At 34.2% G+C, this 15,313-nt stretch overlaps 1 protein-coding gene across 1 annotated transcript; it reads left to right on the plus strand.

The window, feature by feature from the left end:
• Positions 1–10,592: 10,592 nt before the first annotated feature.
• LOC119610414 lies at positions 10,593–12,469 on the plus strand. The gene is made up of 3 exons (XM_037965598.1): positions 10,593–11,807; positions 11,881–12,095; positions 12,148–12,469. Exon 1 carries the CDS (start codon positions 10,777–10,779, stop codon positions 11,650–11,652), a length of 876 nt encoding a protein of 291 aa, XP_037821526.1. The 5' UTR covers positions 10,593–10,776; the 3' UTR covers positions 11,653–11,807; positions 11,881–12,095; positions 12,148–12,469.
• Positions 12,470–15,313: the final 2,844 nt, after the last annotated feature.

The following is a 15,313-nucleotide window of genomic DNA, read 5'->3' on the forward strand; positions in this document are numbered from 1 at the left end:
TTTTATTTGCAGTGTTGTTTTGTTTTCCTGTTTCCGCAATTTGAGGTCGGATGTGAAATCTAGTATGTCATGTCATACCGCTGCCTCTCAATCGACAACGAACAAAACTCTGTTAACAAAATAAAAACGAAAACACACACATATACACATATTCTGTAACGATTGCAATACCAATTTAATAAAAATAAAATTGCATACATACATACATGTTTGGTGATTTTTAGTTGAAATAAGTTTCCTTTTGCTGTTTTTGTGTTGCTATTGATACAAAAATATTCAAAGAGAAATAAAGATAAATGGCATTATATTTTCATATTTCTTTTTATTTTTTGTAATAAATATAAATTGAATTGGTTGATGGGGTTTTTGTGCTCCGCGTATTAAAACCCGAATTAAAAAACTATTTTAAATTACAAAAACTTTTGAATGACTCTCTTTATAATTTTACAGGAAACTGTCATACACAATACTGAACTATGTACATGAGCTGTTCGATGTGCCAGTGATGAATGTGTTCATTATTTAAATTTATTCAACTGATGAATCTATTTATCAATAAATATGTATGTATGTATGTATGCCGTAATGGGACTAACTTTGTAAAAATGGTTTTTTATACACTCCACCACCATCAGTGGTGATAGAGCGTATATATAAATTGTTCATTCCGTCTGCAACATCAGGAAATATTCATACGATACCCAACTAAGGTATGCAATTCTGAGTCCATTTAGATAGGAATTTAAGAATCGGCATAGCCGAATATAGTACTCTACTTGTAACTGGCTCTCTACCTGTTCATTGTCAAAGACTTGATTAGCAAATCGCATTGATTTTCTCAGAGAAATCAAAAATTTTTGCGAAATTATTTATAAGTTATCCTTATAATTCCATTTAGTAAAAAATATTAAACTTTATTTGTATTTGTAAAAATTTTTCACAATTCATTTAATTAACAAATCAAATCATGGTATTTTATTTTTTCTTTAAAAATGTATTTATTTGTATTTGTTTACAAATAGGTTAACAAATAAAAATTCAATATTTTTTACATTATTTTTAATAAAAACATTTTTTTAAATATTTTAAATTAAATACAAATAGAAAGTGTTTAATATTATTACAATTTATGTAAATTGATTTTTATTGACTTTTTGTTTCCAAAAAAGATGAGTAATAAAAATTTTTTATGCATTTAAAATTTATTACAGTGCTAATTGTTATTAATATTTGTGTAAATAATAAAATTTGGCCTAAACAAAAAATAATTAAAAATTTGAAATAAAATAAAGGAAAAATTTTTAAGCGAAATAAGGTAGTACACGCGGGAATGGGCAATCATACTTATAATACTTTAACATCAGTGTTGTCAGAGGTTTAGAAAAAAGAGCCCAAATTTTAATGAAAAAGACCATAAAATGTTTTAAAATCTCCATATAATCACTTTTAAAGAAAATCATTTTATAATAAATCATTCGAACCTCACTTTATGGACAGATTAGTTCATAATTGATACAAATAGGCCCTTTTCTAAAAATCAACCTGGTGTTCAAATAAATATCGTTTTATGATAGATGAGGGATAAACGCCATTTCGTTTTTAACTCATTGAAATATGGGCCAATACTATAGCTGTTAAGACGATGTTGCAGAATCCATTCGTTTATGCAAATATCTTTTGAAAAGTTAATTTCGGCCAATATGTAAATCTTTTAAAATTAAATTTCAAATTTAACATACATACTTTGTTGGTGGGTAAATAAGATTCGGCATGGCTGGATATACCGCTCTAACTTGTTTGAAGTTAGTAATAAAAAAATCAAGTAGTTTTTTTTTTTGGCAAACTAGAAAGTGTATGACGATATACAAATATTTTTATTTGTTTTACTTTTTGTTAGAGTTATTTTAACAGTTCAACGGCGTGTGAACAATAAAAAGTATTATAATTGAATTTCTATGTTTCTATTTTCAATTGACTGAATTCCACTAACTGGTGTTACAGGTGTTTTAACCATGTCACCATACTTGTTTGTATAATAAACAAAAACGTATATTGACACATAGACTTTTTCAGCCCTAACTTCAGGAAAGTTAGAAAATAAAAGTTAGTTGATATTTTAGTATACCTAAGTCTGGTTTTCGATCTCTTTAAGTTGCTGTTCAACAATAAATAAAGGGTTCAAAATAATTACACGGTGTGACAAAATTACAAAAAATCAATACACTCATCATACTAACTAAAATAATTTAACAACAAAGAGATACATTGATATGATGATGTCAAATGGTTTAGAGAGTGTCATAAACGAGAGCACACGTGAAGATGCACATACAAACACACGAACATGCATTGACCATTGCTTTGTAAGAAAGAACAAAAATATATCATCAGGGTATGCAGCTGTAATTACAACAACAATAGCTGACCACTACAGCATACCTTGTTGTGTGGAAGATGATAAAAAAAGAAAACGATAATATAAATAAACAGAGTTTCGCCTAATTGGTTTTGCTAGTCCCTCAGGGAATCCAAACAAATCTCCTTGCAAAAAACTACTAACTACTAACTACTAACTACTAACTATAACTAACTAACTAACTAACTAACTAACTAACTAACTAACCTAACAACTAACTAACCTACTACTAACTAACTAACTAACTAACTAACTACTAATACTAAATACTAACTAACTATAAAACCTAACTAACTACCTAACTAACTAACTAACTAACTAACTAACTACAACTAACAACTAACTACCTAACTAACGAACTAACTAACTAACAACTAACTACTAAGACTAACTACTAACTAACTAACTAACTAACTAACTAAACTAACTAACTAACTACAACTAACTAACTACTAACTAACTAATCTAACTAACTAACTAACTAACTAACTAACTAACTAACTAACTAACTAACTAACTAACTAACTAACTAACTAACAACTACTAACTAACTAACTAACTAACTAACTAACTAACTAACTAACTAACTAACTAACTAACTAACTAACTAACGAACTACTAACTAACTAACTAACTAACTACTAACTAACTAACTAACTAACTAACTAACTAACTAACTAACTAACTAACTACTAACTAACTAACTACTAACTAACTACTAACTAACTAACTACACTAACTAACTAACTAACCTAACTAACTAACTAACTAACTAACTAACTAACTAACTAACTAACTAACTAACTAACTAACAACTAACTAACTAACTAACTAACTAACTAACTAACTAACTAACTACTACTAACTACTAACACTAACTAACTAACTAACTAACTTACTAACTAACTACGACTAACTAACTAACTAACTAACTAACTACTAACTAACTAACTACTACTAACTAACTACTAACTAACTAACTAACTAACTAACTAACTAACTAACTAACTAACTAACTAACTAACTAACTAACTAACTAACTAACTAACTAACTAACTAACTAACTAAACTAACTAACTAACTAACTAACTAACTAACTAACTAACTAACTAACTAACTAACTAACTACTAACTAACTAACTAACTAACTAACTACTACTAACTAACTAACTAACTAACTACTAACTAACTAACTAACTAACTAACTAACTAACTAACTAACTAACTAACTAACTAACTAACCTAACTAACTAACTACTAACTAACTAACTAACTAACTAACTAACTAACTACTAACTAACTAACTAACTAACTAACTAACTAACTAACTAACTAACTAACTAACTAACTAACTACTAACTAACTAACTAACTAACTAACTACTAACTAACTAACTAACTAACTAACTAACTAACTAACTAACTAACTAACTACTAACTAACTAACTACTAACTAACTAACTAACTAACTAACTAACTAACTAACTAACTAACTAACTAACTAACTAACTAACTAACTAACTAACTACTAACTAACTAACTAACTAACTAACTAACTAACCTAACTAACTAACTAACTAACTAACTAACTAACTAACTAACTAACTAACTAACTAACTAACTAACTAACTAACTAACTAACTAACTAACTACTAACTAACTACTAACTAACGAACTAACTACTAACTAACTAACTAACTAACTAACTAACTAACTAACTAACTAACTAACTAACTAACTAACTAACTAACTAACTAACTAACTAACTAACGAACTAACTAACTACTAACTAACTAACAACTAACTAACCTAACTAACTAACTAACTAACTAACTAACTAACTACTACTAACTAACTACTAACTAACTAACTAACTACTAACTAACTAACTAACTACTAACTAACTACTACCTAACTAACTAACTAACTACTACTAACTACTAACTAACTAACTAACTAACATAGTTGTGCTACTCTTTGATGAGATACAAGAATATTTTACATAATTATGTGCTCAAAAGCCATATATGTTAGGTGGCTAGGTTAAATAATGGTCCGATTTTAACCATTTTAATATATTGGTCATTGGTCCTTGTATGTATGTTTGTTTGTTTGTTTGGACTTTATAGACAGCTAAACGGCTAGACCGATTTTTTTGAAATTTTCATAGTCTTCCTGTATGTCTGGAAGGAACTATAGGCTACTTCTTACTTCAAAATTTCAAGTGGGCGACTTGACATGCCCACATTCAAAATAAGTATTAAATGTCGGATTTCTCAGAAACTGCAAGTGATGGAGTCCCTAAATTTTGCATGGACAATTGTGACACCCATAAGAATACTTTGGATAAAATGGACGGAGTGGCTATAGTGGGCTTGGCACCTTCCATATGAAGAAAACCTTAAATTAGTATATTTGAGAAAATAGAACAGATAGAGTCCTCAAATTGAGTTCGCCTAATTGTTTTGCTAGTCCTCAGGGGAATCCCAAACATCTCTTGCAAAAAACTAACTAACTAACAACTAACTACTAACTAACTACTAACTAACTAACTAACTAACTAACGACAACTAACTAACTAACTAACTAACTAACTAACTAACTAACTAAACTAACTAACTAACTAACTACTAACTAACTAACTAACTAACTAACTAACTAACTACTAACTAACTACTAACTAACTAACTAACTAACTAACTAACTAACTAACTAACTAACTAACTAACTAACTACTACTAACTAACTAACTAACTAACTACTAACTAACTAACTAACTAACTAACTAACTAACTAACTAACTAACTAACTACTAACTAACTAACTAACTAACTAACTAACTAACTAACTAACTAACTAACTAACTAACTACTAACTAACTAACTAACTAACTAACTAACTACTACTAACTAACTACTAACTAACTACTAACTAACTACTAACTAACTAACTAACTAACTACAACTAACTACTAACTAACTAACTAACTAACTAACTAACTATACTAACTAACTAACTAACTAACTACTAACTAACTAACTAACTAACTAACTAACTAACTAACTAACTAACTAACTAACTAACTAACTAACTAACTACTAACTAACTAACTAACTAACTAACTAACTAACTAACTAACTAACTAACTAACTAACTAACTAACTAACTAACTAACTAACTAACTAACTAACTAACTACTAACCTAACTAACTAACTAACTAACTAACTAACTAACTAACTACTACTAACTAACTACTAACTAACTAACTAACTAACTACTAACTAACTAACTAACTAACTACTAACTAACTAACTACTACCTAACTAACTAACTAACTAACTACTAACTAACTAACTAACTACTAACTAACTAACTAACTAACTACTACTAACTAACTAACTACTACTAACTAACTAACTAACTAACTAACTAACCTAACTAACTAACTAACTAACTACTACTAACTAACTAACTAACTAGCTAACTAACTAACTAAACTAACTACTAACTAACTAACTACTAACTACCTAACAACTAACTAATACTAACTACCTAACTAACTAACTAACTAACTAACTAACTAACTACTAACATATTTGTGCTACTCTTTGATGAGATACAAGAATATTTTACATAATTATGTGCTCAAAAGCCATATATGTTAGGTGGCTAGGTTAAATAATGGTACCGATTTTAACCAGTTTTAATATATTGGTCATTGGTCCTTGTATGTATGTTTGTTTGTTTGTTTGGACTTTATAGACAGCTAAAACGGCTAGACCGATTTTTTTGAAATTTTCATAGTCTTCCTGTATGTCTAGGAAGGACTATAGGCTACTTCTACTTCAAAATTCAAGTGGGCGACTTGACATGCCCACATTCAAAATAAGTATTAAAAGTCGGATATCCTCAGAAACTGCAAGTGATGGAGTCCCTAAATTTTGCATGGACAATTGTGACACCCATAAGAATACTTTTGGATAAAATGGACGGAGTGGCTATAGTGGGCTTGGCACCTTCCATATGAAGAAAACCTTAAATTAGTATATTTGAGAAAATAGAACAGATAGAGTCCTCAAATTATGTCGGAACCACTTTAGTGTCAATATGATTATTTAAGGAAAAAGGGGGCGAAAAAGGGCAGACTTTTATCAGGGGGGCTTGGAACCCCCATATGAATTAAATAGATAAATTCGTATATTTGAAAAACTATTACAGCTAAAATCCTCAAAATTTGTAAGAACAACTTTAACATCCATGTGAACATTTGAGTAATAAGTTGGCGTTGTTGTTTGTCTGGGAACTAATAGACCTAATTTCTTCAAATTTTGCACGAAGAAATTTAACATTTGTTTGGACATTTTGGGGAAAATGGACGGACTTTTATTTAAGAGGTGCGGGTAGTTTGTGTACTGACATATGAATTAAATAGGAAAAAATGTCTGGAAAACTATTAGAGCAAAAATCCTTTGACATCAATGTAGATATTTGGGTAAAATTGGCGGACTAGCAAATTGGAACCTCCCATATGAATTAAATAACAAATTCATATATCTGAGAAACTATTAGAGCAAGAAAACTTTACATGATAAACTTTGACATTCATGTGAACATTTAGAGAAAAATGGGAGGACTTTCAAAGGGACCTTGGCATCTCCTATATGAATTAAATACAAAATTTCGTACATCTGGGAAACTATTATATTATTAAAATTTTTCATAGGTTACATTAAATTCTAAATTAACGTTTGGAAAAATTGGCGAACTTGCAATAATTTGCAAGTTCTGTAAAACTATTATAGTTAGAATCTTCAAAATTGTAAAGTGTTTTTTTTATATACATTGATGTTAGTGTAGCAAAGCACACTGGGTATAGCTAGTACTAAATAAACTTAAATATATTTGTATTTAACACGGACACAAAAACGGACATCGAATAAGAAAGTGATTGTGAACCGACTGGTATACTTTAAGGTGGGTGTTGGATCAATATATTTGGGTGTTATAAACAAACGCATAATACCCTCCCCACTATAGTGGTATATTTCAAATACTTATTTTAAATGAGTTAATATACTTATCCACATTGAAAATTTATAATAAATATCGTTATCATTGTTAGATTAATGATTCTACGACAACTTCGAAACCATAAACGATTGTTACAAACATCAGATTTCACTAACATAGAAAATTAAACACCCTAATAATGCTTATTTAAATCTAGTACATAAACAAATGATTAATCATTATTTTAATAGCTTGATGAAAATATACATGGTGATAATTGAGAAATTGTATAAATGTATTTATTACTCTAAACAAAAGTGTAGAAATAACCCTTAAGGCTTACAACACTATAAAGTGTTTTAAAGATCTTATAAAATTAAGTATTTATGAGCAAATATCTAATGAACAAGAACAACAAATATGTACTACAATTAAATTAATTAATTATATATATTTTTTAATTTGTATAGAATATCAGGATACAGATAGTTGGTATGTATAGCCTATATATTAGCATTTGATAATTTTGGTAAAAGATACAATCAGTATCTTTTGGGCTTTATGGATGCTGCAAACATATTTCAATTATAAATTACTTCTTCATTTTATTGCTGGAGTAAATTTCTATCGACTGCTTTGTACATATTACTTCAGTGTCAAGAAATGTTAAGAATCCAATTATATTGTTTATACCCTACACCACTTTAGTGGGGAGGGTATATTGGGTTTGTGCTGATGTTTGTTACGCACAATAATATTGATCCTATACCCACCTTGAAGTATACCAATCGGCTTAGAATCATTTTCTGAGTCGATTTAGCTTTGTCCGTCCGTCTGTCCGTCCAGGTAAACCTTGTAATCAAACTACAAGTCGAAATTTTGAAGATAATTCAATGAAATTTGGTACATGATCTTCTATTGTCCCAGGGACGAAGCCTATTGAAAATGGTTAAGATCGGTCCATTATTTCACCTAGCCCCCATACAACTGAACCCCGGAATAGGGCTTGTAAACCTTGTAATCAAACTACAGGTCGCAATTTTGATGATAATTCAATGAAATTTGGCACATGATCTTCTATGGCACCGGAGACAATTTTGATGATAATTCAATGAAATTTGGCACATGATCTTCTATGGCACCGGAGACAATTTTGATGATAATTCAATGAAATTTGGCACATGATCTTCTATGGCACCGGAGACAAAGCCTATTGAAAATGGTTAACATCGGTCCATTATTTCACCTAGCCCCCATACAACTGAATCGCTGAATATGGCTGGTAAACCTTGTAGTCAAACTACAGGTCGCAATTTTGAAGATAATTCAATGAAATTTGGCAAATGATCTTCTATGGTACCAGAGACAAAGCCTATTGAAAATGGTTAACATCGATCCATTATTTCACCTAGCCCCAACCCGACGAATAGTCCACAATGTCCACAATTTTATTCAACAATAAATGGCTTAAGTATATGTGAGGCAATGTACAATTCACCTACAATGCTTTATTATGAAAACAAAATCACATTTTATTTTTGTAACAGGTGTAGGGTATTATATGGTCGGCCTCGCCCGATGGTAATTTCTTACTTGTTTATATATTGATTTTGAAAAGTTTCAATATTCTATAGTTAATTAAGATACATATTTAAGTACATATTAACATATGTATGTATTAGATGTTTTAATAGAAGCAAATGTCAGACTGATTTAATAATAAGTCAATATTTTAGCCAATTATTATAGAAATGTAAAATGTGAATATTTCTGGGGAGTATTGAAATATTGCATTGATATTACCTAATCTAATGAACTTAAATAAATCTCATATTTAAAATCTTACGTCATCTTACCTCAACTAATCCATCTCGTTCTAATTATATAGAGGTCTGTTAGTGCTTTCAATCAAAAGTTTTACAAAATCAATTTTAAAATTATTTATGTTTTCGTATACTTTTAAATTTATTTATCAAAAATAAATAATTTCTAAGCAATTTAGTAATTAAATTTCAATTTAAACAAATTATCATTTATCAACATTTTAAAATGAAAGTGTGAAATTAATTAAATTATTGCACAAATGAATGCATTTTCATTGACCAAACACTAATACGATTAAATCAGATTCTTTTTTGCAGTAACGATGACATCTAAGTAAAATCGCACATATGTATAGTTTATACTTACTCACCCAATAAATTAATGAATTTAATATGGTTGACATTATTATATATGCCTCAACTTGCAAAACGATTAATCTCCACTTTTTTGAAGTAACAGTAAATTGCTGTTTGTTATTGCGTTTTTAATGAAAGTATCAAATGCTTATTAAGTTTTCCAGCAAAATCTAGGCAACAAATGGCTTTCAATTGTAATTACTTACCTAACAACATACTTTTCAATGACTACTACATATCGTGTTGATTACATAGAAGTAGTCTAATAAGGACTTACTAATAATGTGATATATAAATACATTCTAATTCATTAGTCATATTTTCAGTGAAGATATAGAAGCTGTATATGTTTTTTCATGCGATTTACAATGACTACTTTTTCTAATTACTTGTAATCGTTTGTGGTAAGTACTTGCCTCGAATGACACCACCGTGTTAAAATAATGACTTAAAATGCTATTGTGTAAGTAAATTTTAGCATTTTAACCCCTCTACGTGGTAATGCAAATTTTTACTGGGATGTTTATGTCGAATTTCAGCGATGTTTCATATTTTTGTTTATGTCAAATTTCAATCCTGTTTCGGATTTTCTGAAGGTGAACTTGTATGGGACATAAGGTAAGTTTTTAAGCTATCCTCATAAAATTTGTTAGAGAGATTTCGGATCCTTCACCACTATAGTGAGGAGGGTATTATTTGTTTGTGCTGATGTTTGTAACACCCAAAAATATTGATACTACACATACCTTAAAGTATAACAATCGGCTCAGAATCAATTTCTAAGTCGATTTAGCAATGCCCGCCCATCTGTCAGGCTGCATGTTCATGTAAACCTTGTGCAGTTTTCAAGATAATTTGATTAAATTCGGTCAATTATTTCGCCTAGCCCTCATACAACCGTAAACCCCCGAATAGGGCTTTTGAGCTCATAATTATATTAAACGGCGGGCCGCCGATTAATTAAATCGGCGGGCCGCCGAGCGCATCGTTGAGCGTCATGGCGCCAAACCCAACGATGCTTTAACGAGAGACGAGAAATCGTCCCTCGATTGGGCGAAAAGCCTCCTGGCTAGGCTAAAGGGCTCCGATCCTCCAGCTGAGGCAGAAGTGGTTAGACCTGCTGCCGAGGCGCCTAAACGGCAACGATCTGAGGAGGAGACCCTTACTTCTATGCCGAACGACCAGCCGACTAAACGTCAAAAACAGGCGCAAACCATTGTCATCAATAGACCTTTCAGTGAGGTGGCTAGAAACCCACTGGTAAGGGCTATTGTTGACCAAAGCAACAGCGACGGAGCCATCTCCCAGGAAAAATGGGGGACTATCCGTCAGAAGATGCTAGGCGTGTACTGGAAGATCCTCAAGGAGAATCCAGGACCCGCCCCCCAAAACGATGATGCTGGTTGGTACCAGGGTCACATTAAGCTGCTAGCTTGTTCAAATGAGCGCTCTGCGCTTCTGCTCAAGCTAGCTATTCAATCCCTTGGGGAAGTGTGGCCAGGTGCAAGGTTGGACGTGATCCCGGTTAGCGAAATTCCTCGCAGGCCGAGATCAATTGCCACCATCCCAACTGAGCCACATGACCCGGCGGAAATTTTGGCTTTCCTACAAAGCGGAAATCCTCATCTACCTACCCATGATTGGAAGGTGGTGAAGGTTTCCGCCCCGATGGGAAATGTCAGAAAGGCGACTGTTGTCCTTAATAAGGAAACGTTGGCGCCATTGCGTGAATGCGGAGGTAAAGTTTACTATGGTTTTGATAGTATCTCCCTTCGCATTTATCGCAGTGACGCCAAACGCAGCGCAGCCGCCTCTGGTACTAAGCCGGAGGCTCCGTCCAAGGAGGATAATGGAAAGGCCGACGATCCCGCTGGTTCTGAGAACCAAGAAGACTCCCAGTCTACCACAGGTATAATGGGTGAGCTTCTTGGCAATCTGAAGTTAGCGGAGGATGGAGACAGTTCGCAGGATTCCGATCCTGAGGACGTCGACGTCACTGTCGTGTACGATCCTGATCTCGGAGATGGTGAAGGTAACCCAGATTAACCTTCACCACTCCAAAGCAGCATCAGCTGCTTTGCTCCTCCGGATGGCTGAGAGAGGGGAGGAGCTCATCTTGGTCCAAGAACCGTGGACCCACCACGGCAAAATCCTTGGACTATCTCTCAGAGGTTACAAACTTCTGTTTTCAAATCCTGCAGGTAATATTAAAAATATTAGAGCCTGTATTCTGGCCAAAAACCATTTAGATATCTTCATCTTATCTGATTACAGCGATGAGGATACGGTAGCGGCGGCACTTGAGACCGGAAACTCCACCATCTGGCTCCTTAGCTGCTATATGGCGCATGACCATGGTGAACAACCGCCAAACGACCTGGTCAGAGATCTAATGCGCGAAGCAAATAGGCGTCACGTTCCTGTGATAATTGGCGCTGATGCAAATGCTCATCACAGTGTCTGGGGCAGTTCAGACACCAACAGTAGAGGTGAGTGTTTACTTGACTTTTTATTAGAATTTAATATGACAGTCGTTAATAGAGGTTCAGAACCTACTTTTGTTGTGACAAACAGAAAGGAAGTTCTGGATATTACAGCTATTAGTACAAACTACATAGAATTGATCAAAGATTGGAATGTCTCCAATGACTGCTCCTTCTCTGATCACCGCTACCTGGACTTTGACATAGTGGTCCAGGTCAAAGTTTCAAAACCCTTTCTAAATAGAAGGAAAACAAATTGGGAGAGGCACAAAGCTTCTCTGAGTACTATTCTTCCCTCTGCTCCGACGGTAGAGAGCATAAGGGATATTGATTTGGCTGCAAATTGGATTGCTAGTTCTCTGAGCGTTGCCACGAAGAGATCTTGTAGATTATCCAGTGGCCTAAAAAAGGACAAACCACCGTGGTGGAGTCCTGACATAGAGAGCATGAGAAGGACATGCCGCCGTTCTTTTAACGAGGCTAAGAGATCAGGTAACTGGTCCCTTTATAAGGCAAACGTTAATAAGTTTAAAAATCTGGTTCGGAATGCGAAGCGGAACTCGTGGAGGGTTTTCTGTAGCAATATTGAAAGCTCTTCCGAAACCAGTCGTCTCCGTAAAATTTTGTCAAAGTCCCCTTCTGTTCCTAGCTATATACAGAAAATGGATGGGAGCTGGACTTCAGGTAGTCAGGAGACTTTAGAGCTTCTGCTTAGTACTCACTTTCCTGGTTGTATTCCAATTAGTGATTTGACTAATTTCTCTCCAACTTCAATGCGGACTGTAACACACGTGCCTATTGAAGATGACATTATCCGTTGGGCAATTAAAAGCTTTGATCCTTACAAAGCGCCCGGCCCTGATGGTATTATTCCTGCAGATCTTCAACACAATATAGATCTTGTAGTTCCTTGGCTGCGGAACTTATACACAGCCTGTCTCTCTTGGTCATACATTCCTACTCAATGGACCAAGTGTAATGTGATTTTTATTCCCAAGGGGGGAAAAACTTCACACACTAAGGCAAAAGATTACAGACCAATATGTCTGGCATCATTTATGCTGAAAACATTGGAAAGGATAATCGATATCCACATTAGGACCTCGATAGATAAATCCTTTCTCTCTGCCTCTCAACATGCATACACGAAGGGCAAATCTGTTGAGACGGCTCTTCATACTCTCGTTGGTCATATTGAAAAATCCATGAGGTATGGAAATTATTCACTGGTTGCCTTTCTTGATATAGAAGGCGCTTTTAATAACGTCAATCCTGCATCTATCTGCCAATCTCTATCTCGGGCTGGGTTTGGTAGGTCAGTTGTGGGATTTGTCGAGAGTCTTCTCTCAAATAGGATCATTGAATCCTCCTTAGGAGATACAGTAATCTCTAGTAAAGCTTTAAGAGGTACTCCACAAGGGGGAGTACTATCACCACTCTTATGGAACATGGCCATAAATGATATTCTGGTAAAACTTGACTCTCTTGGCTATAAAACAGTCGCCTATGCTGATGACGTCGCGGTTGCGGTATCAGGCGATCACCTTGAAACCATATCCCAAAGGCTAGAACAAGCACTAAAGATCATTAGCTCGTGGAGTGTCGAATGTGGTCTTAGTGTAAATCCTAGTAAAACGGAACTTGTGCTATTCTCTAGCAAATACAAGATTCCTTTATTTCCTCTTCCTTGCCTTAACGGCGAAGTATTAAAACTCTCGGACAGCGCTAAATATCTTGGCGTTATCCTAGATAAGAGACTATCTTGGAGTACAAATGTACTCTCTAGGGCATCTAAAGCCATTACGGCACTATATGTTTGTAGGAAGGCTATAGGAACATGCTGGGGCATAAATCCAAAGAATGTTCACTGGCTCTTTGAGGCAGTTATTAAACCTATTATGCTATATGGGGTTGTTGTATGGTGGCACGCGCTTGAAAAGGCTTCACTCAGACAACAACTGGAAAAAGTAATGAGATCAACTGCGCTTCTTATAACAGGCGCTCTCAGAACAACTCCTTCGAAGGCGCTGTTCACTATGCTCAACTGGTTCTCGGTCGATCTCCTTGCAAGGAAATTGGCTATGTCAACTGCGGCCAGATTGAGTGTAACTGGCAAATGGAAACAATGCTCCATAGGCCATGCTAGGATCATATATCTTATACCGGATAATCAGTACATTGTTGATTATTGTATTCCAGTACCATCTCTAGTGAGAAAGTTCCAATATCATATATCTTCGGAGTATGAGGAATCTCTCCTTCCGCCGAATAATTGCTTCCGAGTGTATACAGACGGATCCAAGACGACGAAAGGAGTTGGTGGTGGCATTTTCATTGAGGAATTTGGAACGAAAATCTCCTTTCGACTTAATGATGAATGTAGTATCCTTCAGGCTGAAATATCGGCGATAAGGAGGGCGGTAAATTGGCTAAGGTACTATCGGATATCTAATAGGGATATCAGAATTTATACTGATAGTCAAGCTGCTATTAAATCCCTAACTGGTGTGTTCTCCACATCCAAAATTGTCCATGAATGCCGGACGTCTCTCAATGAGATGGCGAGACATTCGAACATCACCCTAATCTGGGTAAAGGGACATGGGAATTCGTATGGCAACGGTATTGCTGACACATTGGCAAGAGCTGGCACTATGCTTAGCAGAATGGATATTGATCAGTTCTGCGGTATACAACTACTTGCAGTTAAGAGGCAAATCAGTGAAAAATGCCTCTGCATCGCTCGCGACAAATGGTCGCGTGAACACACGTGCTCAACATGTAGAGCACTGTGGCCACAAATGGATCCTCAAAGGTCTAAATATCTTCTTGGTCTCCAAAGACCGCAGTTAAGTAGGCTGATATCAATAATCACTGGCCACTGTAAATTTGGGAACCATGCTAGGCGCATTGGTCTCCCGTTCAACGACTACTGTAGGAGTTGTCAAAATGAGGATGAAGAAGAGACTATTACTCATCTTCTCTGCGATTGTCCTGCTTTGGCGGAGGCCCGTTTTCAGACGCTTGGATCGACCTATTTTGGTGATCTAACCGAATTGTCAAACATTCAATTAGAACGTCTTCTAGAGTTCATTAATTTGTCAAAATGGGTGTGAATCCTATTACTCACACTACTCATCCACGGCAGCTGCCCTGGCTTTCTCATTTCTCATCATCTTCTTCTCTCTGCAAATGTCTCTGTTCTTTCACTCTCCTCTATCTCT

This window comes from Lucilia sericata, unplaced genomic scaffold (genome assembly GCF_015586225.1).
Source record: "Lucilia sericata isolate MDLA Ls3-8-SP2 unplaced genomic scaffold, ASM1558622v1 Contig001182F_arrow, whole genome shotgun sequence".
Lineage (NCBI taxonomy): Eukaryota > Metazoa > Arthropoda > Insecta > Diptera > Calliphoridae > Lucilia > Lucilia sericata.

Bases quoted from the DNA above. Each gene is read 5' to 3' on its own strand.
- LOC119610414 (XM_037965598.1), top strand. From the start codon at position 10,777: ATGCCGAACGACCAGCCGACTAAACGTCAAAAACAGGCGCAAACCATT.